The following is a 24,029-nucleotide window of genomic DNA, read 5'->3' on the forward strand; positions in this document are numbered from 1 at the left end:
GTGAATTTGCCATCTGGCTGTTGTAAAAATCATTGTCTGGAGAACCTAGAGAGAAAGTATTGCGTAACTTCTGGGTTCTCACTTATGAGTGACCTAGATGTGTATACACATATATACTAATACTGTTTTTCAGTGGCTTTTCCCCCAGGTACCCTGGCATTTAATGCATGAGATCTGGACCTTTTTAGCAGTAACCTAAGGCTCCTTTGTGCAGTCATGCTTCTGACTCGATAACCTTACAGTTCACTTGTTCCCTGTTTTGTATTCACATTGAGTTGTTTGGCTGGCACAGGGCTGCCAGGCAATGCCTAGTACAGCCTGTTACTATGCGGCTAATCAGGGAGATAATCCTTGTAAACCAGTAACTGATAGCCACCCTCATTCCCATCTATGTGTTGAGTCTTTTTTTTTTTTTTTTTTTTTGGTTTTGCAGCTATTTCAGCCTCCATCCTGTTATCTTTTTAACTATGGGAAAAAGAAAATGCAGCCCAGCAAGTCAGTCATTGTTCTGGTTCCAGTTCCAGAAGATGGGATTAAAATGTGCTGGTCATTTTCGCTATAGAATTTTCTTTTTTCCCCCTTGTCTTGTCCTCCGAGGGGAAAGACAGTGTGTGCTTTGTTGAAAATACAAACCAAAGGGGAGAGCAATAGTAAAAAAACAGGAGGATATCATCATTGGGTTTCTCAGCATTCATTGCTCTGCCACAGCAAAATAACCCTCAGGCATCTGAGCATTTGGAGAAGCAGCAGAGCTTGGATTGTAGTATTTAAATGTCAAGGGATATACAAGCAAAGAAAACATAGGTCTCTAGGGGAGTATATTGTCATATTTTAAATTCATTGCATAAGCATCCACACATAGCTCTAGATTTTATTGGTGATCTTCATGATTTTTTTTATAATCTTGAGAATAAAAAATATGGATAAATTTTTTTCAAAATTTAGGGAATTTAAAAATCTAAGGATCCTAGTTCTAGCTGAACATTCCTCCTACCCTTAACCACCTCCCATACATGCTGGAAGTGGAGGGCTGCTCAGCCTCTCGATTTTTACCCTGTGTCAGTGGGAGTGGGGTGCACTCTCTTGACGTTGGACAGGGAAGAAACCAAGCGGGGGGGCGGGGAACCAAGAAGGAAGTTTATTCATCCGTGGGAAGATTAAACTTTCATTCTGAGCATATGACTGCATCACAGCTTTTTGTTTCTGTTCTTCTTGCAGTTAAGATCCTTCTATTCTACGTAATATTTTATGGCTGCCTGGCTGGCATCTTCATCGGAACCATCCAAGTGATGCTGCTCACCATCAGTGAACTTAAGCCCACATATCAGGACCGAGTGGCCCCACCAGGTAAAATCAACATGAATAGCTTCATTTCCTTCAGAGATAGCATGGGTATCACGTTTTCTCTTGAGAAAAAATGATTTGGAAAATTACTCTATAATGTAGTTTTAAATGAACCATGAAAAGGAAAAAGAGAAACTTCTCTCGGCTGCAGCCAGATGTCCTACCCGCATTGCAGGCAGAGCTCCCACGGGTTGCAGACATCTTATTTGCCCACTTCTAGAGTGAGGGTGAAGAGTCCTGGTTCTTGGCCCAGCCTGCTACCCACCAGCTATGTGACTGTGAACAGATTGAGTTCTGATGGCGGCCCTGGTCTTCTCATTTGTCATATTCTAGGGTTTGGTTAGTGGGATCCTTTCCAGACCTTTTCGAGTCTAACAGACATTTTTTTACTTCTTGAGGGGGGCTATGACTCAGATAATTCCTTTAAAAAAAAGTCACTTGGGCTCCTGTTTTAAAAGGTCAACTTATTTTTAGAGATGATAAGAAGCTGTGGAATGGGCAGCTCCTCACAGGGAGAGGAGCCGTGACTTTAGGGGTCTGTTGTCCCACCTGCTGTTAGTTTGCAGTTTGACCTTGAATAAAGTCACTCTCACTTCTCAATATTTATACCCATTGATTTAATAAGCGTCTCGTTTGCCGGCTTTCTGGTCCCACTTTGTAGTTTAATTAACTGTCTCCTTTAGCTCTTAAAAACTTGGGTGAACAAGAAGATTATAAGAAAATAGAAACTGCCGCACGAGTCCCTGCTGTGACTTGAGTGCCATCAGTGTAGAGCTATGCGTGTCCACACCAGTCACGAAACACCGTGAAAGGCCCACTGCCATCACGCCTGATGCTGGTAGAACAAGGCAGTGGAATAGCCACAAACGTGAATTTGCCATCTGGCTGTTGTAAAAATCATTGTCTGGAGAACCTAGAGAGAAAGTATTGCGTAACTTCTGGGTTCTCACTTATGAGTGACCTTGGGGCTGCTGCTGAGGGGTGGCAATGACTTGTCCCTTCTCTGCTTTCCCTTGGCAAAGGTTTAGTAACAGCTGTATTTAGGTGACAATCTTCAGATGATCTACATGGCCCTGAGCACCCTAGATCAAGGGCCACTGCCTGCCACAGACTTTTCATGCCCACCGACTTGAATGTGGGAAGGATTCACAGAGGAAGATCTTCAAAATACGGAGGTGGCAAGCATTGTTGTGTAGCCCTAAGTCAAATAGTTCTCCACTGTAAGAAAAACTCAAAATATTTCCAGATAAATTTAGATCTGAGGGATTGGGGAAGTGGAAAAAAAAAAATCACATAAGTAAGTAACATGACTTAAATCTGCTTAATAATCCAGTTTCCAGCAGCTGTTTTCCACAAGAGGTGGGTCTGTGGAAAGGTTGAAGCAAGAATTCTGGAGTACGCAGAGAAGCTGAAACATGTTTTACATTGGGTTCAGTGATAGGGAAGCATTGTGTCTTTTCATGTCCTCTTCTACTAGAACTTTTGTGGTACCATTAGTTGTAATTTTAATTGGTGCAGGTATTTTGTTTTTGTTCTTTGTTTTGCCATTTAAAAGTTGTTATTCCATCACGATGCGATTTTATAATTTTTTTTTTTTTGGGGGGCAGTTTTGCTCAGTCACCCAGGCTGGAGTGCAGTGGCACAATCTCGGCTCACTGCAGTCTCTGCCTCTCAGGTTCAAGTGATTCTCCTGTCTCAAATAGCTGGGATTACAGGCATGTACCACCATGCCTGGCTAATTTTTGTATTTTTAGTAGAGACAAGGTTTCATCATGTTGGCCAGGCTGGTCTTGAACTCCTGACCTCAGGTGATCCACCCACTTTAGCCTCCCAAAGTGCTGGGAGGTGTAAGCATGAGCCACCACGCCTGGCCTGCTGCTATTTTATAATTCTTATACTCAAAGCCAAATATGACTACAAAGTTAAATATTTTCTTCAATTTCCTAGATTAAAAAAAATGGTCACTGAGTATGTGAACTTTGACGAGTCAGCCTTTAATAAAACTAAAAATTCTCTTTGTGCCCTTTGCAGAAAGGAAAATTTCACTTTGGAAAAGAAATAGCCAAAGTGCCCGACCTTGTAAGTAAGGACTTGGAAATGACCTTGCCTGTAAATCAACGGGCAGAAGTACTCGGTCCTTTCCAACACCCTCTCACCGCGCCTTGCTCCCCTTCCTTCCATCCCCTTCCTAAAAGACATGTTCTTAGTACCTATATTTAGTGTGCTCGCAGCAGTTGGACTGACCTGACAAACCCTCACTTCTCCAAAGGAATGCTGGTGGCTCATCTTGGAAAAATGCATTCCTGTCCTGTGGTCTGAGTCACAGGAAAAGTCCTCAGTCCTCCATCTTCCTTGTTCTTTGGCCTGGTAATTTCTGTCTCTTCTTTTCCTCATCCCTTCCCCCATCATCTTTCAGGAGAGTCTAGGCCAGGCCCCTCCTCTTCACCTGCCTTACCCTGTGGGATTTTTCGGGGCCTTTACCAAGGGACATGGCATCCATATGGAAATGATAGTAACCTGAATCAGGCCAGGCCAGCAGAGTGCCAGCTGCTGCAAAGTGCAGCCCTTGGACCACCCCTTATGGCCCTATGTTGCCTGAGGGATCCTAACTGGACCCTCCTTGGCATTTTTCAGAGTACATGTTAGAAGTTTGTATTTTGCATGGGAAATAACTCCTTACATATGCAGACTAAACAGATGTGTTTGAGAATACCCTGACAATTTTTTGACTTCACATTAGTATCTTTAAAGCCTCCATTTTCATGTTAAAGAGGGAAAATTGTCAATTTGAGTTAGATACACCTAGTGGGTGTGAAAGTTGGCACATGATTTAAAGATATAAGGACTTACTAATAATATTATCTGCTGAATTTGAGGCATGAATGCAAATCCAGCCTGACTGGGTATTGACTGCCCTTTGTACACTGGAATTCCTTGTAATTGGATCTCTTCTCAATGACGTGTGAATGTGGCCATATCAAGCAGTGGCAATTGTGCAGTGAGTGTATTTGGGCCTGTATGGTGATAATATTGGATAAACTGAGAGGCCAAACCTGAAATCTCAGAGAGACTAAACTAAAGAATGGAAGTGAGATATAAGAAAAAATGGTGAACGTGTACAGCTTCTTGGCCCTGAACAATGGTGGCCATTTAATGCACATGATTTTCCTTACAAAGTCTTGTTGCAGCTGGTGTGGTAGCTCATGCCTGTAATCCCAGCACTTTGGGAGACTGAGGCAGGAGAATCCTTTGAAGGCAGGGGTTCAAGACTAGCCTGAGCAACATAGCAAGACCCCATGTCCGCATACACACAAAAAATTTTTTTAAGTCTCCTATTAAGTGTGGCGGTGGGGGGCAGGCACGGTGACTCACGCCTGTAATCCCAGCACTTACGAGGCGGGTGGATCTTGAGGTCAGGAGATCGAGACCATTCTGGCTAACAATGGTGAAACCCCATCTCTACTAAAAAATACAAAAAATTAGCTGGGTGAGGTGGCGGGCGCCTGTAGTCCCAGCTACTCGGAAGGCTGAGGCAGGAGAATGGCATGAACCTGGGAGGCGGAGCTTGCAGTGAGCCGAGATCGCCACAGCAGTCCAGCCTGGTTGACAGAGCGAAGACTCCATCTCAAAAAAAAAAAAAAAAAAAAAGGCAGTTCTCTCCTTCTGTGAGAACTAAATTAGATGATAGACATATATAAAGCAAATAGTACTTTATGGTGGCAAAACCAATGATAATAAATGTAGGGTAGCTGTTGAGAGCAACTTCTGTTTTTTTCTTTTTTTTCAAGAGGGAGTCTTGTTCTGTCACCCAGGCTGGAGTGCAGTGGCATGATCTTGGCTCACTGCAACCTCCGCCACCTGGGTTCAAGTGATTCTCCGGCCTCAGCCTCCCGAGTAGCTGGGACTACAGGTGTGTGCCACCATGCCTGGCTAATTTTTGTATTTTTAGTAGAGACAGGGTTTCACCATATTGGCCAGGTTGGTCTGGAACTCCTGACCTCTGGTGATCCACCCGCCTCGGCTTCCCAAAGTGCTGGGATTATAGGCGTGAGCCACCGCGCCTGGTCCAGGGTTTTTATAGCCCTATCTTTCTACTAGAAGCAGCAGTTTCTTCTTTTTGGACACTGAACTTCCAGATATGACAGGGATGCTTTGCACACTTCGATTTTCATGGAGTCAATAAAACCTTAGCTTTCCGTGAAAATATTTAAGAGACATTTGGGAGACATGTTTTTAAAAATTTTAAAGTGAATTTAAATGGCATTGTGTTTGTTGTGCAGTCTCTCCCTTTAACAAACCCACACTTGTTGGGTTGGCGCCTGCCAAGCTTTTCTCCAGAGGAGACCCTCTTAGGCAGTCCTGCAGTGCCGCTCTGCAGCATTGCTTCTCATCTGTTGATGCAGTTGGATCTGGGGAGAGACGCAGCAATTAGCTGTGCTGGAGAGGGCCGAGCAGGCACAGGCATGCACACCCACATGTATGCCCACGGACATGCACGCATGCACACACACATGCATGCTCGTGGATGTACACATACACTCAGGTTCACCAAGCCCTGTCCCTGATTTGACCCTGCTTGCCTTGCTGCCTGCGCAGTGGTATAATGGAAAAGTCTCTTCTTCACATCCGCCGCTGCCCTTCCCCCACCCCAGGCTCACTTAGCAACAGTGGAATGAAATGAAGGTCACTGTGTGTCAGTCGGTGGGTCCGGGAGATTCCCAGCTGGCTTGCTTCCTGGTAGGCAGGTATGAATGTATGCTGCCGTTCTCTCTTTTCAGGTTCTGGGTTGCTGTTTGTTTAGCTCTGAAGTATAGATGGCTCAGTGCTAGCAGACACATTTTCAAAGGCTTATATTCTTGAGTTGTTGATAACCAGAATTGGGCAGGAGAAGTGGGGTGGATGCAGACCAGCTGACCACACTGGCACCACCAGCAGTTTCAGTTTCATCTTGATTGTGAAGAGGAAATATCTAATCTGAAAACTTATTAGGGGCCTGGCGTAGGGGCTCCTGCCTGTATTCCCAGCAATTTGGGAGGCCGAGGCGGGCGGATCACCTGCAGTTGGGATTTTGAGACCAGCTTGGTCAACATGATGAAACGCGTCTCTACTAAAATACAAAACTTAGCTGAGCGTGATGGCAGGCGCCTCTACTCCCAGCTACTTGGGAGGCTGAGGCAGGAGAATCACTTGAACCCGGAAGGTGGAGGTTGCAGTGAGCCAAGATTGTGCCACTGTACTCCAGCCTGGGCAACTAGAGCAATACTCCATCTCAAAAAAATAAAGAAAGAAACAAAAAACCCATTAGGGTTCAAGCCATTATCATTCAATCTCAGCTTGATGAAGTAAAATTCCTGAGAAGTCATTATGTCAGTCTCAGAATACCTAATTTTTTTCCCCCCACACTACCTCATACTTGTATTGCTGTCTCTCACTCACATTTCAAAGGGGAAATGAGAAACATTTGGCTTGTTTATACTTTGGAGGGATTGTTAGTGCAAAGTGCCAGTAAGGTGTTTCCGGTTAGAGTACACTGCTTTGTAATCTCTCAGCTGACATGATGTACCTCTGTACACCCAGCTGTCTCTCACTTTCCCTCTCCTCCTCTCTTCCCACCCTCAAATGGATCCTGTCTACCTGCTCCCAGAATTTGAGGCTCTGGATGAATTAGCATTGGTGGCAATTAGATTTCCAAAAGCTACTGCCCAGCCTTATGACTTGGTAAAGGGTTTGTGGGGGGAACTGTTTGGCTTCAACAACTCAACTACCCTGGTAGTGATTTATTTCTAAAGACGGGGGTACAACTAGCCAGTCATCTCTTGAGTAGACAGGAAACCTAATGATTTACTTTAAAATGTTCTTGGAGCTACGGAAAAACAGATTTTACTTTGTATGCCCATTGTACGATGAGTAAGCAGAACAGAGACCTGATAAATAGGACCAGGTAACAAATCTGTGGAAGCGCTGGTGGGCGGGGGGTGCGGGGAAAGCTGGATTTGTGAAGCTTCATTTAAGGATTTTTTGCTGCGTTCGCCCAAGGGTCATAGAAAGTGGTGTGGAAAGAGCAGTAGCCTGACAGGTCCACTTCTGTCATAAAATCTGATGGGGTTATTGGACTGGTTGCTCTTAACTGTTCGTCAGTGCTCTCATGCTAGTAATCTGATGACCAGCTGGTCTGTCGGATGCAGTCAAGACTAGTGAGAAGCTGGGGAGATGAAGGGAACAGGGATATATCCTCCGGTAGCTTTTTCCCACATACATGCATGAGTAGATCTTACCAAATGTCTTGTGGAATGCAGTGTCTTATTTCAGGATATTACTTAACAAATGTTATGTTTTATATCTAGATAAGTCAAATATACTATATGTACTTGTGCTTCAGTTTGGCCTTGAGCATAATTAATGTAAAATACTAGGATTTATCTGTTTATTCTTTTATAAAAGTGGCACCTTTCCTTTATTGTATTGAGAATAAGCACGATTATGAGCTATATAAAATACCAAGGATTTGCCCCCTATGGGATATGCATGTTTAAAGATAGATCATCTGAACTAAATAACTCTGCTTTCTTGAAAGTGAATATACAGCCACAGGAAAAAGAGGACCGATCAGAGAAGAGCCTCAAGCAGAGTTTATGGCATTTAGCTTAGACAGGAGGAATGATTTCTTTACCCCGAGTGTCAGTAAACATCCAGTTTGGCTGTAGAAACAATCCAGGGATTCAGTTTTCTAAGACTTTGTAAAGGGAGCAGATTCTGAGTGTCAGGAGGGTGTGAGTGTGACCCTGCCTGCAGGCAGGGAGATTTATTTCTTGCTAATCTCAGAGCCTGAGTCTAAGGCAGAGCCGGAGGCAGAAGGTGAGTCAAAGGCGTTCTGGTTTCCAGAAAGCGCAAAGGTGCCTTTTATCCCGTGCCTCTCCCCTTGCTTTGCTAGGGAAGTTGATCCTAACCCACAGATGTAAAACAAAAATAAAAAACAAAATCCAGAAATATCTTAGGTCCTACACAGAAATTTCTATCTCATGTATGTGCATATGCATACATATGTGTACATATACATGTATGAGTATGTATGAATTCATACCACTCTGTATCTTTTTTTAAATTGGAAATTACTTTTCAGCTCGGAATGTATAGGAGACGCATGATACGTGTGTTTTGTGTGCGTGGCTACATTTAAAAGCATTTCTTTGCTTCCTGTGCCCTTCTCAGCCATATGGGTACCTTCTGGAGGTTTCCATGGGAAATGATTTCTATTTAGAGATTTGATCTAGTGATTCATCAGATGTATTAAATGACAGGTGCAAGCAGCTGTGCATTTGAATAACTTACAAGGTTGAAATGGCTACTTTCTAGTTTAAATACTTTAAACTCTAAACTGGCATGTAGATTGAGGAATGATGAACTTGCTACTTTATAAACCTAATTAGAAACAAAGTCCTTTCCCTCAAGCCTTTTCCCCCTTGTGCTATCAACACTTACTAAAACTAAACATAGAGGATCTTCCTTATTTCTCAAGAGATGGGGACCAGGGACACGTAAATGTGTCTTTGAAAAAGCAAGTGGGAAACCAAAAGGTTTTTTAAAATCTAAATCTTATGTAAAGTTGAAATACTTGAAAACCAAATATTAAAAATTTACATACCCAGATTATGATTTCTTCCTCAAGTGGCTTTATTAAGTAATGATATATAGCTTAAGGCAAATGATCCTATCAGAACGAAGCTGTCTCTAGAGCTCAGAGTGGTTAATGTAAATTCAAGTTTAGAAGACTGGAGAGGGAAACGGTTAGATTTGTTTCCTGGAATATAACTTGAAATTGCATGCCAACGATCGGGTGTTCTGCTGTCTTTGGCCCTCTGGGAGTTACCACTGCAAACAGAGCTCATCCTTGTCCAGAGTCATAACTAACAACTTTAAGAAGTGGACAGTAGAAAGGGGCATGTCGGGAGAAGTGGTCTAGTGTGAAAATATGACTCATGAGAACTCCAGTCAGCAAGGTGGGATTTGTGCAACCCTTGGAGAATGTCATGGTTGGAGAATTTGGGTGTCGCCTCAAAATACAGATGTTCTTCCATTTAGGATGGGGCTGTGTTCCAATAACCTATTGTAAGTCGAAAATACCGTGAGTCAAAAATGCATTTACCAACCCTGTTAAACCCACTGTGAAGTCGAAAAATCCTAAGGCAAACATTGTAAGTTGGGAACAGTCTGTAATAAAGAAGTTACCAAATCCAATCCCATTGCTTTATATCTCTTCTTAACAGTCTGATAATTCTGAAGTAAATGATTTAAAGGATTTGGACATCCTTTCAAAGGTCTTTCATCTTTCTCTTGTGTGTATCTAGTTGCTTTAGAGAAATAACTTGAGAAGAGGCATTTTTCTAATGTTTGGAGAAGACGTCATCAAAAACTGTCCTAATTAAGACTCTCCAGAACAGAACAGACCCGGGGGCTGATCTGTGGTGATTTCCAGGAGAAGTTCTCAGGCCATCAGGCTTTGGATAAAGAGAAGAGAGGAGGCAGAGATAGTGGGTGATGGAGTGAGAGAGAGACCTTGCAGAAATGTGAGGAAAGAGAGCAGAAGAGCTACTAAGGAGACAGTGGCCACTTGACTGTGGTGTGGCCTCCTGGACGTTTGTTTATGTATGTAGTAAGTATGTGTGAGCTGATTGCTTGACTTAAACCAAGACCATCTGCTTTTTTACTGGAAGTGACTTTTGGATCAAAAGCTCCGTGTCTTAAAAGGATGGTCATTAAGGCTTGTTAGTTACCATCATCTAAGACCCCTCAGACTCCAGAGGGAAACATTAGCTCACAAAAGAGAGTAAGACATGACTGAGCTTTCTGGAGTTTATCTGTCATTCCTCGGCTCCCTCTACCAAGGTTCTCTGTTACTTAAAATGGAAAGGACAGGGCAGAGGCTTTGGCCTAAGGTCTAATCCAGCTGGGCAAGTCACAGGGTTCTAAGACCCAATGCTTAGCTGTCTGTTTCACCCCTTGCGTACTTGGTTTCACTAGTTTCTGATGCTTCTGTAAGACCAAAGTCAAGATTCTTCAAGCAGCCTGCATCCATGTTTCCCTCACAAAGTAATTATAAACTTGACTAGGCTTAGATCACGAGCTATGCTTACTGAAAAATTTGGGCTTTCAGGTTGAAAGGGATGTGATTCCATTACTTGGTTTTCATTATTTCTTATTTGCCCTGTCTAGAGAGACATGAGGCCAATTGTGTATATAACTCTCTCCTGGGCCAGTGTTACCACTTCATGTAACAGTAATACCTATTATTTCCACAAATGCGATCTTAGATTTTTTTTTTCTTTTTCTTTTCTTCTTGTTTTTATTTTTATTTTTTATTTTTTGAGACAGAGTCTCAGTGTGTTGCCCAGGCTGGAGTGCAGTGGTGCTATCTCAGCTCACTGCAACCTCTGCCTCCTGGGCTCAAGCGATTCTCGTGCCTCAGCCTCCGAAGTAGCTGGGATTACAGGCATGTGCTACTGTGCCTGGCTAATTTTGTGTTTTTAGTAGAGATGGGGTTTCACCATGTTGGCCAGGCTGGTCTCAAACTCCCGGCCTCAAGTGATCCACCCAATTCATCCTCCCAACTTTCTGGGATTACAGGCATTAGCCACCATTCCCAGCTATATCCTAGATGACTAACAACAGAGGCAGTTACAAGAAAGATTTGTCACAGGTCTATGAGTAAACATGAACTTAGTTTTGGTTGTAGCCCCGAGGCTCTTGGCGTGTGCACTAGCTATATATCATTTTGTTAGTAAAGAGCCCAGAGGACTGAGTGAGGGTTGCTGATGTTTTGAGTCTGACACATGTCCCCTGATCACTTTTAATAGTGGAGACCATGGACTTGACATCATGAAAGAATGAAAAGCGCTCAGCATAATACCTCCTCCTGTTCTTACTCTCCTTTTTTTGTGTGGGAGAATCTGAGAGGTGGCACCACCATTCCTCGTACTCATATCAAAGTAATGGAACCTCGAGCAGCCACTGGAAGAGAGAACGCAGGCAGCCGGAAAGTGAGAGGCAAACCACTGGGGCGGCCCACTGAAGCCAGGCCAGGGAGAGCAAGGATGTTTGTGACACTCGCTTTGCAATGCAGGTTTTACCGTGTTTACTCTCAACATGACCTTCTAGGGTCACTCCTCCCTTCAGCTTGTTGGGTGAGACTCTCCAAATCTCAGTATCAGGCTTGTTTATATTTTGGCTTTTGCTGCATCCACCCCTCGCTGATGGACCACAGCTTGCATAATTGTTGTTTATCACACCAATGTCCCTTCGGTCCCCTGGCTGTGCTTCTTCCCCATACCTTTCCTGAAGGTCAGGTGAGATCCCTCCTTGGTTTCTGACATTTGCTCTCCTTCACTCATCTAGCCATCCACCACCCTCCTGCCTTGTCTTTCGCAAGCCTGGAAACACTATTTAACCTGGTGCACATAAGTCCATTTCTGTCCCTGACCCCCAAACATCGCACAGAGGACCTGGAGGAGGTTCCCGCAGACCTCCTGCTTGAGCGATGCACAGGCATTTGCCTCTCTCTCTGGCTACCTATGTGCTGGCTCTTCCAGTGGCCCCTCAGCATGACGGTCCCTCAAGGCTCCATTCCCTCCTGCCTCCGGATTCTCCCATTCTGAATTTTGTTGAGCCTCTGGCCTTGGGTCTGCTGGTGTACTTCCTCCAGGTCCAGGCAAGTCACCTTAAGTGTCTTATTTACAACTCAAACCAGGAATGACCCTCCCTACCCGACTTCCCCATTTCACTGGGGAACTCTGTTTACCATTGCTGTCTCAAGCATTGGCTATCTGTGGAAGCTTCTGCTCACCTTTATTTTTGCAGGTATCTCTTCTCTTTACAGTACTGCTGTTTTCTACCATAAATGATCACAATGCCAATTTTAACATAGAAAAAGATTGTTCAGGGTATATTTAAATTGCTTTGAAATACTAAAAATTATCTATAGCTTGTAGGCGTTTTTACAAAATTTTAAATTGTAATGTGTTTATTTTAAACTGAAGATTTTTATGAGCAAATTCTACTGCCCCTTTGATTCATTTCTATCACTGTTGAAATTTTTGTCCCCCAAAAATCTTCAGGTTCCACATCATCCTTTTCAGGATGATTTTTTTTTTTTTTTTAATTGCAATAGGGTCTTGCTAGCTTGCCTGGACTGGTCTTGAACTCCTGGGCTCAAGCGATCCTTCCATCTTGGCCTCCCAAAGCGCTGTGATTACAGGCATGAGCCACTGCACCTGGCCTGAAGATGACTGTTAATGTCCTGAAGTCCTTTGCCCTGGGCACCCCTGTGCCTTGCTCCAGGGATACTTGTCTTCCTCTCTATCCCTTCCATTCCTCTGGGGAACTACATGTGTGAAAAAGCATATCTCTACAACCCCCTGAGCCCATCTCATTATGTAACCACTTTTAAAGCATCTTCAGTCGCTAGAAACAATAACAGCATTTAGTCTAGCCTTACGGATGCCCGCTTGTCAAGCCCTACAAATGGTGCTGCACTCTAGTTACCACTTCCACATTAGTTAACGTCGTCGTCTTCATATCTGAGTCACTGTTGCCACTCTCAGATTCTAATTCCCTAGAGAAGCAGTTCTAAGCCAAGGATGATTAAAGATCTTTTCGTACTTATTAAACAGATTCTCAGATCTCTTTCTTAGAGATCAGGATTTTGTAGGCCTGGAGGGGAGTCTGTGAGACTGCATGTTTGACAAGCCCCTAAATGATAGTGACATAGGCGCTTTCCTGACCTGCTGGGGAGTGGGGGTGGGAAGCCAGGGCAGTCACTTATCAAGGATTGTGATAATGTGCCCCCTTAGGGGCCCCACACAGAGAGGGGAGATCTGGGAGTGAGGATTAGAATCAGGTTGCCAGATTTAATAAATAAAAATAGAGGGTGACCACTCAAGTTTGAATTTCAGATAAACTATGTGTCTATATCTCTCTCCATATATATGTATCTCTATAGATATATATGTGTGTGTGTGTGTGTGTGTGTGTGTATGTTTTTGTTTTTTTGAGATAGAGTCTCGCTCTGTCACCCAGGCTGGAGTGCAGTGGCACGATCTTGGCTCACTGCAGCCTCCACTTCCTGGGTTCAAGCGATTCCCCTGCCTCAGTCTCCTGAGTAGCTGGAATTACAGGTGTGTGTCACCACACCTGGCTAATTTTTGTATTTTTAATAGAGACGGGGTTTCACGATGTTGGCCAGGCTGGTCTCAAACTCTGGACCTCAGGTGATCCACCCATCTTGGCCTCCCTAAGTGCTGGGATTGTAGGCGTGAGCCACCATGTCTGACCTCAGATAAACAATAGTATTTTAATATAAGAGTGTCCCACGTAGCATTTGGGACATACTTATATTTACAAAAAACGTTCTTTGCTTATCTAAAATTCAAATGTAACCAGGCATCTTTTATTTGGCAGTCCTACAGTAAAATGCAGTTGTGATGGACTTTTCTAACCATTGCTCCCGAGTAGTGCTGTGTAGTGTGGTTCACATACCCATCTAAGAAGTCTCATGAAGGCAGAGGCTTTTGGATATTAAAGAATGTAACAGACTTTTAGAGAGTGCAAACCCAAGGCACCTGGACTTCGAATTTTATCTGACTAGCACTGACATGCTCAGACTTTTGGATTGGAAAGCGTTTGTGGTTACTGTACGTATGTCCCAAATTCTTCCCATTTAGATTAAAAGATCCAAAGAAATACCTCTGTTAGGTAGGCTTGAGTCTAGAGAATTTGGAATGATTATACATTTACTGACGAGAATTTGGAATGATTATACATTTACTGACAATAAGGATTATAAAAGAAGTCCTCTGTGCCCAATGCTTACATGCAAGTAGGGAGGGTAAAGCCACCTGCACACAATGCTACCTTCCAGGGTATTTTAAACAACTGTGCATGTTGGGGTACTAGAAACATAATGGGCTTTGGAGTACAGCACACCTGGGTTGGAATTCTGGTTCTACCACTTTCGGTGCAACCTTGGGCCAAGTACTTACCCTTTCAGTGCAAGCAGTGTTTTCATTCATAAAATGGAGGTGATGCCTACCATGAAGTGTTGCTAGGGAAATTAACTGATCTGTGCTATTAAAGCATCGTTGTCATTGGTACTTGGGGTTACCTAATCTAAATGCCTGAGGAGTGATTTCACAAGGGAGGCAAGACCCTTTCTTTTTAGGCAGGTGGAGTTAGCAAAGTATGTTTTGTATGTGGAAAGTCTACTTTTGAATTATCTTGGTTGCTGCCTTCCTACTAATGATTTTCTCTCTGCCTGGTCTAGGATTAACACAGATTCCTCAGATCCAGAAGACTGAAATTTCTTTTCGTCCTAATGATCCCAAGAGCTATGAGGCATATGTGCTGAACATAGTTAGGTTCCTGGAAAAGTACAAAGATTCAGCCCAGAGGGATGACATGATTTTTGAAGACTGTGGTGGTAAGTAGACTCACTGTAGATGTTTGTGGCTACAAAGTTTTTTCTCTCTTTAATTCTTATTTCCCACTTCTGTTTTTTGTTTAATGATCAAGAGATAATCCTGAAATGAAAGATTGAACTCTGGCCATACTTAGACACTTTTTTAAAAAACAGACACAGTGAAAAACAGTATAGCCTCAAGTATGACTATTTTCTGCTTTGGAAAGGTGTCTTTAAAACACTCCTAGGCACTATTTTTACTATTCAGACCCAAGACAGCAATTCCAGTTTTCTTTCTCTTACATCCATTGAAAAGTACAACTACTTATTTCCTTATCTGCCCCCCAAAAGTTCTCCCTATAGAAGAGTGCATAGGGCTTTCTCCCATCAGAAAGACATTTTGGTGTGATTAGCTGTCACTGCACTGGCATTCATGAAGGGGGATGTATGGTCAGGGTATACTTTTATTGATCGTGGTTGGGATAGATAATGAAATATGTGTTAGGCAGCTGACCTTTTTGGATAAGGAAATGACTTACGAAGGGTAAAGAGAGGCTGTTAGTTTCATGAAGTCATTGACATGAATACATGTTCTCCCTCTTACTACCTGGACTGTGAATTTTCCAGTCCATGTTCTCGTTCTTTCCACAGAAAAAAAAAAGAACTCTCGTTGGGTGCAGTGGCTCATGTCTGTAATCCCTGCACTGTGGGAGGCTGAGGAGGGAGGATTGCTTGAGCCTAGGAGTTTGAGACCAACCTGGGCAACACAGTGAGACCCCATCTCTACAAAAAATAAGACAAGTTAGCTGGGTGTGGTGGTGTGTGCCTGTGGTCCCAGCTACTTGGGAGGCTGAAGTGGGAGGATCACTTGAGCCTGGGAGGTCGAGGCTGCAGTAAGCCATGATCACGCCACAACACTCCAGCCTGGGCACCAGTGCGAGACCCTGTCTCAAAAAAGTTAAGTTTAAAAAAACAAACAAACATAAAAATCTCTCTGAGTTTTACTAGGTAGTATCAGCACTTCTGATTCAATTCAAGCATTTGCCAACTCCAGTTCTTTTTTTTTTTTGTGAGACAGAGTCTTGCTCTGTCGCCCAGGCAAGTGCAGTGGCGCGATCTTGGCTCACTGCAAGCTCCGCCTCCTGGCTTCACACCATTCTCCTGTCTCAGCCTCCTGAGTAGCTGGGACTACAGGCACCCACCACCACAGTTAATTTTTTGTATTTTTAGTAGAGACGGGGTTTCACCTTGTTAGCAAGGATGGTCTCGATCTCCTGACCTTGTGATCCTCCCGCCTCGGCCTCCCAAAGTGCTGGGTTTACAGGTGTGAGCCACCGCGCCTGACCTCCAACTCCAGTTCTTTATAAGGCAGGCTGTGGCTTAGTCAGAGTATGGGGCGAATTGCCATTTTAAGTTGTTTTGGAAATATTTAGTAATTCAAAAGAACATTTTCAGTGTGAATTTTCCTCATTAGAATTTAAATGAGGTTTTCATCTTACTTTGCAGTAATTAAAAGGCCTGAGGGATAGTCAGGGTGAATCAGTTCATAGGAGATAGTCTAAATTCAGACTCTTCATCATTTGAAAGGAAAATAGTTAATTTGTGAACTTAGAAACTATACATAAATTATGGTATTTGCATTATTTTCCTCCAGCATGCTATGCATTAACTTTGAATTCTATATTCACTTGGTCTTTTTTTGGCTTTTATATGAGGATTGAATTAAAAACACCAGAATAAAATTTATCAGGCCAGCAAATGCTTAATGCATAGCTTTAAAAGGCAAAAACTCAAATCAAAAAAGCCTGGGCAATATAGCAAGACCCCAGTCTCTGCAAAATTTAAAAAACTAGCCACAGGGTGGCGCACACCCAGCCACTCAGGATGCTGAAGTGGGAGGATCTTCAGAGCCCAGGAGGTTGAGGATTCAGTGGGCCATGATCATGCTTGCCGCACTCCAACCTAGGCCATGGGGTGAGACCCTGTCTCAAAAAAAACCCGAAGTGGTGGTTGAAAAGGAAAATACCAGTTCTTTCCTATTCCTTCTTAAAAATTCTGACCAAAAAATACCTAGTTCTGAAAATTATTGACAGTCCTTTTGTATTCTCATTATAATATCCCTGTTACTGAACTAAGCCAGTGTTGACAGTGTGAAGGATGCTACTCATGCAGTGTGATCCGTCTTTCAGTCTTCTAAATAGCTGAGTAATCCATTATTTAAAAGAAGGGAAATATTGCCAGAGACTAAATATCATGTGCTGATCAAGTACTATGAAGCTTTGGTGTGGGGCCATATGCCAGCTATTCCTTTTGGTAAAATATCTTTTAATGTGAGTGAAGAGATGAGAGATGGTTTTCCTGGAGATCTTGCTTCATTCAGATCACGCATTAAATGCAGAATAGCATACTCTCAGAATAGGTAACTATGACAAGGAAGAAAGTTCCTTTTTCCTTCTCAGAACTGCTAAGGGAATTGCTGGTACAATATAAAAGTTGTGTTTTTATTTTTAGACGTGCCCAGTGAACCCAAAGAGCGAGGAGAATTTAATCATGAACGAGGAGAGCGAAAGGTCTGCAGATTCAAGCTTGAGTGGCTGGGAAATTGCTCTGGATTAAATGACGAAACTTATGGCTACAAAGAGGGCAAACCATGCATTATTATAAAGCTCAACCGAGTTCTAGGCTTCAAACCTAAGGCAAGTAATATTTTAAATGATAGAATTTAGATGAGTCATTCACAGTAAGTATTTGATTGATCTGAGAAGACAACGTAAGATAGTTTTAAAGTATACTCAGTGCTGATTTCGAAACCCAGCCAGTGGAGTAACACCAAAACCTTCTGTATCCACCCTGCAATTCTTGTAGTTAGGGCATTAATCTCATTTTCTAAAGTTAAAGGAATTCTGAGACACAAAGCTGAATTCTGAAGTGAGTCTTTGGCCCTGTTCTTAATACTCCAGCTCAGTATCCAGATAACAGTTTCTATAACATAAACTCTTTAAAAGTAAAAATAGAAAAAGATATTTTTTCCCTGGTGGTCTAGTGGTTAGAGGAAAAAAGAAAACTTTTTTTAGTTTTTTACTCCATAAAGAATGTATTTAAGAAAAATTTTTTTAAAAACCACCTGCATGTACAATCTGCTTTTGGTCCTCTTGAAGCCACAAGAACATTTCAAAAAAATTGATAATCTGAAAAAATATTTTTTTTTTCTGAATTTTATTGTGAAAGTAGAAGTTTAACATCTAGGCTGAACTTTGCTAGCCATGCTGTTGGCTTTTTGTATTACTGCAACTTACAATGGATAAACATTACTCTGGATCACTGAAAAATGGCAAATTTCCATTGCTCACCATTTGGTGAGATGATATTCTCCATAAGATTGGAAAATGTTTCGGTGTTGTCTGTTTTTCTAAAACTGGTCATTTCAGTGTACTTCTCAACAGGATTTTAAGCTTCTTTCCACGTAGACAGGATGTAATGGAAGAAAAATGGTGAGAACCATTGTGCCAAAATGTATTTGATATTCAGATTGCTAGAGAATACTTCACCGAGATCAGTGAGCTATTTAGCAGCAAAAGTAATTGTTGTGGCATGGCCAAGAGAATACTCATCCCGTGCTTTCTGAGTACCTTGCTTTTGACATTCCTCATCGTAGACATTGAGTGACATTTGGACCCCACAGAGGCAGTCTAGTCTATTGTGACTGATTTATTCCCACGTCTTTAGAGTTGCTCGGTTCAGTGATAAATTGAACTACTCTTTCTTTTCAGTCCTTTTTTTCTTTTTTCTTTGGTCTCTACTTGGTTATCCATTGCCACTGCCTAATTCATCACCTCTACCCAAATATCCAACTATTTTGAAATTATTTTTGTCAGAGATCAGAGTATCCCACCATCTCACTATCCTCACCTTTTGAGGATAGATTCTGGCAACTTCTTTTATCAGTAAGCATTTTCTCTACAGTAAAAATAAGAAATGCATTGCTGGCAGAAACGTCCAAAAGAGTCAAATCTAGACAATCATTTTCGTGCATCCAAAACAGAGTAGTACCAAAATAGTAGTTCCTTCCTCATGTGGAGCTAATATTTTATCTGACTTTGATTAGACTATGTATGTGTTACATCTCACATCAAGACCCATTTGCTGTGCTGATCTGAGTAAGCAAGTGACTGTCTTCCAGCAATGTATGTTCATCACTTCTGAGATAAATTCGAGCCATGGGTGTACAAGAGGAGGCTCTGGATATTTCATGACAGCAGTAATTTTCAGACTATCCTCTGGGTCCCTTCAGGGAATTCACCCGTTCAAGACAACGCTTCCTCTTAGGGCAGTGACACCTCTGCCTTTTTTACATATTGGACTTTCCTAAGAAAATTGCAAAGAAACACTCCATAAATGGCAGTCTCCCCGACTGGAGATTAAAATAACAAAAAAGGAAAGCCTACTTGAAGGCATGCTTGAGGGAAAAGAATGACATTATTCATGACTCAGGAGGAAAGCCCACACTTTATAAAAACAGAAGTGTCAATCATCTTTCTCATGTAATGTAATCTTAGCAAATAATGAGCATTATATTTTGGGTTGACTTTTAGTTTTCAGTGTCTTTAAGCAAAGCTTATAATGGGCTACTATTAAAAGCTCCATTTAGTACTGGGTTGCATCACAGCTTCATTGTAGTCATTATAAAACTTGGGCACTTATTTTCATTTCAACAAAATTACAAACATGACCTTAAATTGGTTAGGGGAGTCATTCATTCTGCTGCCCTGATGTCTTTTATTTTGGTGGACTTACTGTGACCAGTGTGTACTTGTTTGGACTACAGAGTAGTTTTATTTTTCAGAAACTTAAGAAATCATTTGCTATCTACTGATCATAATGGATTTTATTTTTAGCCTCCCAAGAATGAGTCCTTGGAGACTTACCCAGGAATGAAGTATAACGCAAATGTCCTTCCCGTTCAGTGCACTGGCAAGGTAAAGACAAATTTAGGGTTACTGGGGTAGTGGAAGGGCAGCCAGGGGAAAAGGGGAGAATGAAGGAGACTGTTTAAGTGACAGGTAAAATTTTAATAGAAGAAATAAGAAATATTGCTTTCAGGTATAAGCTTCAGTGAGATGAATTGTAGCTATACTCGGTAAAACTTTTTAAAAGAACAAAAAGATGTAATCAGAATAAGACTGACGTCAGTTTCTCCATTGGCACAAGAAACTCAAATATCTGAATTTAATACATTGGGATATTTGCTTACAGAACTGAGAGGTGAATTAGCCCACAAAAGTACTTCTTTCTGGCCCACAGCATGTATTAAAAATTTGGAGCCAACATTAAAAAAAATTAATGTCACATAAAAATTTGTGATTTGGGCTTCTCTTTTTAAAATATTGAAATATCACTGGGTGCAGTGGCTCACACCTGTAATCCCAGCTCTTTGGGAGGCCGAGATGGGCAGATAATGAGGTCAGGAGTTTAAGACCAGCCTGGCCAACACTGTGAAACCCTGTCTCTACTAAACATACAAAAATTAGCTGGGCGTGGCGGCATGCACCTGTAGTCCCAGCTACCCGGGAGCCTGAGGCAGGAGAATTGCTTGAACCTGGGAAGCGGAGGTTGCAGTGAGCCGAGATCACGTCATTGCACTCCAGTCTGGGGACAGAGCGAGACTTCGTCTCAAAAAAAAAACAAAAAAATTGAAAGACTAAGGTAACAATTAGTGTATATTTCCTTTAGATCCAAAAACTAATGGACAGTTTAGAGAGAAAGGCAGAACAAAGAAAGGGAGTCCCCAGACAGTGCTAGCACTAAGAAAGGTAATGGAGATTGATTTCTCAACAAGAAAATGAGAGGCAAGTAGTAAACTTTGTAGATAATATCACTGGAAATATCATCTGCTGGGCCAACAGCAAGGTGTTTCTGACTTTCAATGTTGGCCTTGTTTCTAGGAGGCTGTGTTGGCTTCAAGAAATGCTTATTTGGCCTTTGACTCAGCTTCCCCATCCATTTGCACATTAAGAATAGTCTCTCCTCTTATGACCATTTCTCAAGGCTGCAGTGGAATAGACTGAGTAGATGTTCTTTCCTCTCTCAGTAGTTTGCAAACTACTGTGTAGATTGAGTTCTTGTTTTTGAGTACACATAGTGATGCATGATGTGAGCCATTAAAATTGCATTTCATTCTGGATTTCAGAGAGATGAAGATAAAGAAAAAATTGGAAATGTGGAATATTTTGGACTGGGCAACAGCCCTGGTTTTCCTCTGCAGTATTATCCCTACTATGGCAAACTCCTGCAGCCCAAATACCTGCAGCCCCTGCTGGCCGTACAGTTCACCAATCTTACCATGGACACTGAAATTCGCATAGAGTGTAAGGCGTACGGTGAGAACATTGGGTACAGTGAGAAAGACCGTTTTCAGGGACGTTTTGATGTAAAAATTGAAGTTAAGAGCTGATCACAAGCACAAATCTTTCCCACTAGCCATTTAATAAGTTAAAAAAAGATACAAAAACAAAAACCTACTAGTCTTGAACAAACTGTCATACGTATGGGACCTACACTTAATCTATATGCTTTACACTAGCTTTCTGCATTTAATAGGTTAGAATGTAAATTAAAGTGTAGCAATAGCAACAAAATATTTATTCTACTGTAAATGACAAAAGAAAAAGAAAAATTGAGCCTTGGGACGTGCCCATTTTTACTGTAAATTATGATTCCATAACTGACTTGTAGTAAGCAGTGTTTCTGGCCCCTAAGTATTGCTGCCTTGTGTATTTTATTTAGTGTACAGTACTACAGGTGCATACTCTGGTCATTTTTCAAGCCATGTTTTATCGTATCTGTTTTCTACTTTATGTGAGCAAGGTTTGCTGTCCAAGGTGTAAATATTCAACGGGAATAAAACTGGCATGGTACTTTTTTCTTTCTTTTTTTTCTTTTGTTTTTTTTTTTTTTTTGGCTCTTTCAAAGATAATGGCCCATCAATGAGCATTTTTAACATACTCCATAGTCTTTTCCTGTGGTGTTAGGTCTTTATTATTTTTTTTTTTCCTGTGGGCTGGGTGGGGGGGTTGTCATGGGGGAACTGCCCTTTAAATTTTAAGTGACACTACAGAAAAACACAAAAAGGTGATGGGTTGTGTTGTGCTTGTATTGAATGCTGTCTTGACATCTCTTCCCTCGTCCTCCAGTATGTTCTAAAGCTGTGTCTGAGATCTGGATCTGCCCATCACTTTGGCTAGTGACGGGGCTAATTAATTTGCTTTATACATTTTCTTTTACTTTCCTTTTTTCCTTTCTGGAGGCATCACATGCTGGTGCTGTGTCTTTATGAATGTTTTAACCATTTTCATGGTGGAAGAATTTTATATTTATGCAGTTGTACAATTTTATTTTTTTCTGCAAGAAAAAGTGTAATGTATGAAATAAACCAAAGTCACTTGTTTGAAAATAAATCTTTATTTTGAACTTTATAAAAAGCAATGCAGTACCCCATAGACTGGTGTTAAATGTTGTCTACAGTGCAAAATCCATGTTCTAACATATGTAATAATTGCCAGGAGTACAGTGCTCTTGTTGATCTTGTATTCAGTCAGGTTAAAACAATGGACAATAAAAGAATGAACACATTCCTCATGTGTGTGATTCACTCTTGTCTAAATGTCCCAACCTGTGACTTCTTTACTTTCCACACCACTAATTATCCAAGATCTTGAAGAAGTATTGAACCTGAAACAGACAAACACATAATTTCTTTAGTTCAGACAAATTTTGGTCTTTTCCACTTAACAGAGTCCAAGAGGTTGGTGAGGACTCCAGACACTGGCACACCAAGGCACACCGCTTCCCAAAGACACTAAGTTAATCAGAGAGAGAATCCATGAAGCTCCAGTTTGAAGTTCCATTTTAAAAATACCTTGCAGTGCTACTTCACTCAGTTTAGAAAACATGAAATGTTGGTTCCTGCTATTGCTTCACTAGACATATGTGTTTAAAAAAAAAAAAAAAAAAAAACACTTCAGTTTTTAAAAAATGAGGTTAGGTTTGTGGTTCAGTAAATTAAGGTTCATACCTTGCTTTTTGGTTCAGGATTTGGCCTAAGTCCTTGTTTAGCTGTATTTAAAAATTAGCCTTAGTGTGAAAGAAGATAAAAGTCAGCTTTCCAAAAACCATTTTCCAGCTATAATTAATTGAAGATTTAGTATCACTTAACCAACATGGGAAATACCCACACTAAAATCAGGGCATTGTATTTCTGAAATGGAAACCTTTCACAAAGCCTGTGCAGGCAGAGGAGCTCGGCTCAGGAGCTCAGACACATCCCTGAGGCGGCACTGTGTCTTCAGGGGTGCAGCCCTCTTGCAGAGAGACAGACCCGGAGGCCATGGCCATTTTGGTGAGAAATACCAGAAGCGGCTTCAGTTCCCACCTATTGCTCCATATTTATAATCACACGAACCTGCTTCTCTTGTTTGCTATTTTTAGAGCAACAAATTGTGCGATGCGAAATTAGTACCAGAGGAACAATGACTCAACAAAAAAATAGCAAGGGAACTATGAAAAATGGCACAACTGCTTAACTTGAATAGTTGAAGTCTTTAGGAGACTTCAGTAGTTGAAGTAACACAGAAAAATCCTCAAACATACCTACATGAAACTGGGTTTCTCAAAAACTAACCCACATTTATGGAAATAGAAGTTTGTCTTGCAGAAACGTCAGCTCATTTTGTAAGGTGTATGTGATATTTAAATTTGTGATGCTTGTGAATAAGGGGAATGGGGCCTTAGGTCTGAGGAAAGGGGAGCATTCATTCAAATTGGAGGGGAGTTTGCATTTTTAAGGCTGCTATAAGGGCATGATCTTGGTGAGACATACTTAACCTGTTTTTGTATGTCTTGTGTACCTTCTGTTCTAAGCCATTGTGTGTGTCTGCCTATCACTTTCTCCAAGATTCTCTCCAAATCTTGCTTCTCTTAATTTCTCCAGATTGTGCCAACCTATTTCCCACTCCTGATCTTTCACATTATGTCACCACTATGCGACTGGGGTATGTGGTTTGTGTTCTTAGGCTCAACAGATACCTACCATATGCCAAGCACTCTTCTGACAGCTAGGGATAGATCCATCAGTGAGCAAAACAGACAAAACTCCATCTTTTTTCCTCTGCTGCTCACGTTCTACTGTTAAGCATTTGCATATTTCTCATACTCTTCAATACATTTATTATTTCTTTGTAAT

General features: G+C 41.7%; 2 protein-coding genes across 6 annotated transcripts in view; one reads left to right on the top strand and one right to left on the bottom strand.

The window, feature by feature from the left end:
* Positions 1–22,416, top strand: part of ATP1B1 (ATPase, Na+/K+ transporting, beta 1 polypeptide) — a 26,053-nt gene extending 3,637 nt beyond the window's left edge. For 2 of the 3 annotated variants that reach the window (XM_011979944.1, XM_011979946.1), the window contains exons 2-6: positions 1,219–1,347; positions 14,657–14,812; positions 17,303–17,487; positions 19,687–19,767; positions 20,979–22,416. In XM_011979944.1, coding sequence (XP_011835334.1) covers positions 1,219–1,347; positions 14,657–14,812; positions 17,303–17,487; positions 19,687–19,767; positions 20,979–21,242 — 815 coding nt within the window. In that variant the 3' untranslated portion in view covers positions 21,243–22,416. Of the gene's footprint in view, positions 1–440; positions 541–1,218; positions 1,348–14,656; positions 14,813–17,302; positions 17,488–19,686; positions 19,768–20,978 lie in introns of those variants that run through there. The other variant, XM_011979945.1, reaches the window with a different exon arrangement.
* The window catches only part of NME7 (NME/NM23 family member 7), a 218,990-nt gene continuing 217,190 nt past the window's right edge, over positions 22,230–24,029 (bottom strand). For 2 of the 3 annotated variants that reach the window (XM_011979942.1, XM_011979943.1), the window contains exon 12: positions 22,231–22,519. In XM_011979942.1, the coding sequence (XP_011835332.1) occupies positions 22,487–22,519 (33 nt within the window). In that variant the 3' untranslated portion in view covers positions 22,231–22,486. Of the gene's footprint in view, positions 22,520–24,029 lie in introns of all 3 variants that reach the window. The other variant, XR_001006073.1, reaches the window with a different exon arrangement.

The sequence above is a fragment of the Mandrillus leucophaeus genome, unplaced genomic scaffold (assembly GCF_000951045.1).
Source record: "Mandrillus leucophaeus isolate KB7577 unplaced genomic scaffold, Mleu.le_1.0 Scaffold207, whole genome shotgun sequence".
In the NCBI taxonomy this organism is placed as follows: Eukaryota; Metazoa; Chordata; class Mammalia; order Primates; family Cercopithecidae; genus Mandrillus; species Mandrillus leucophaeus.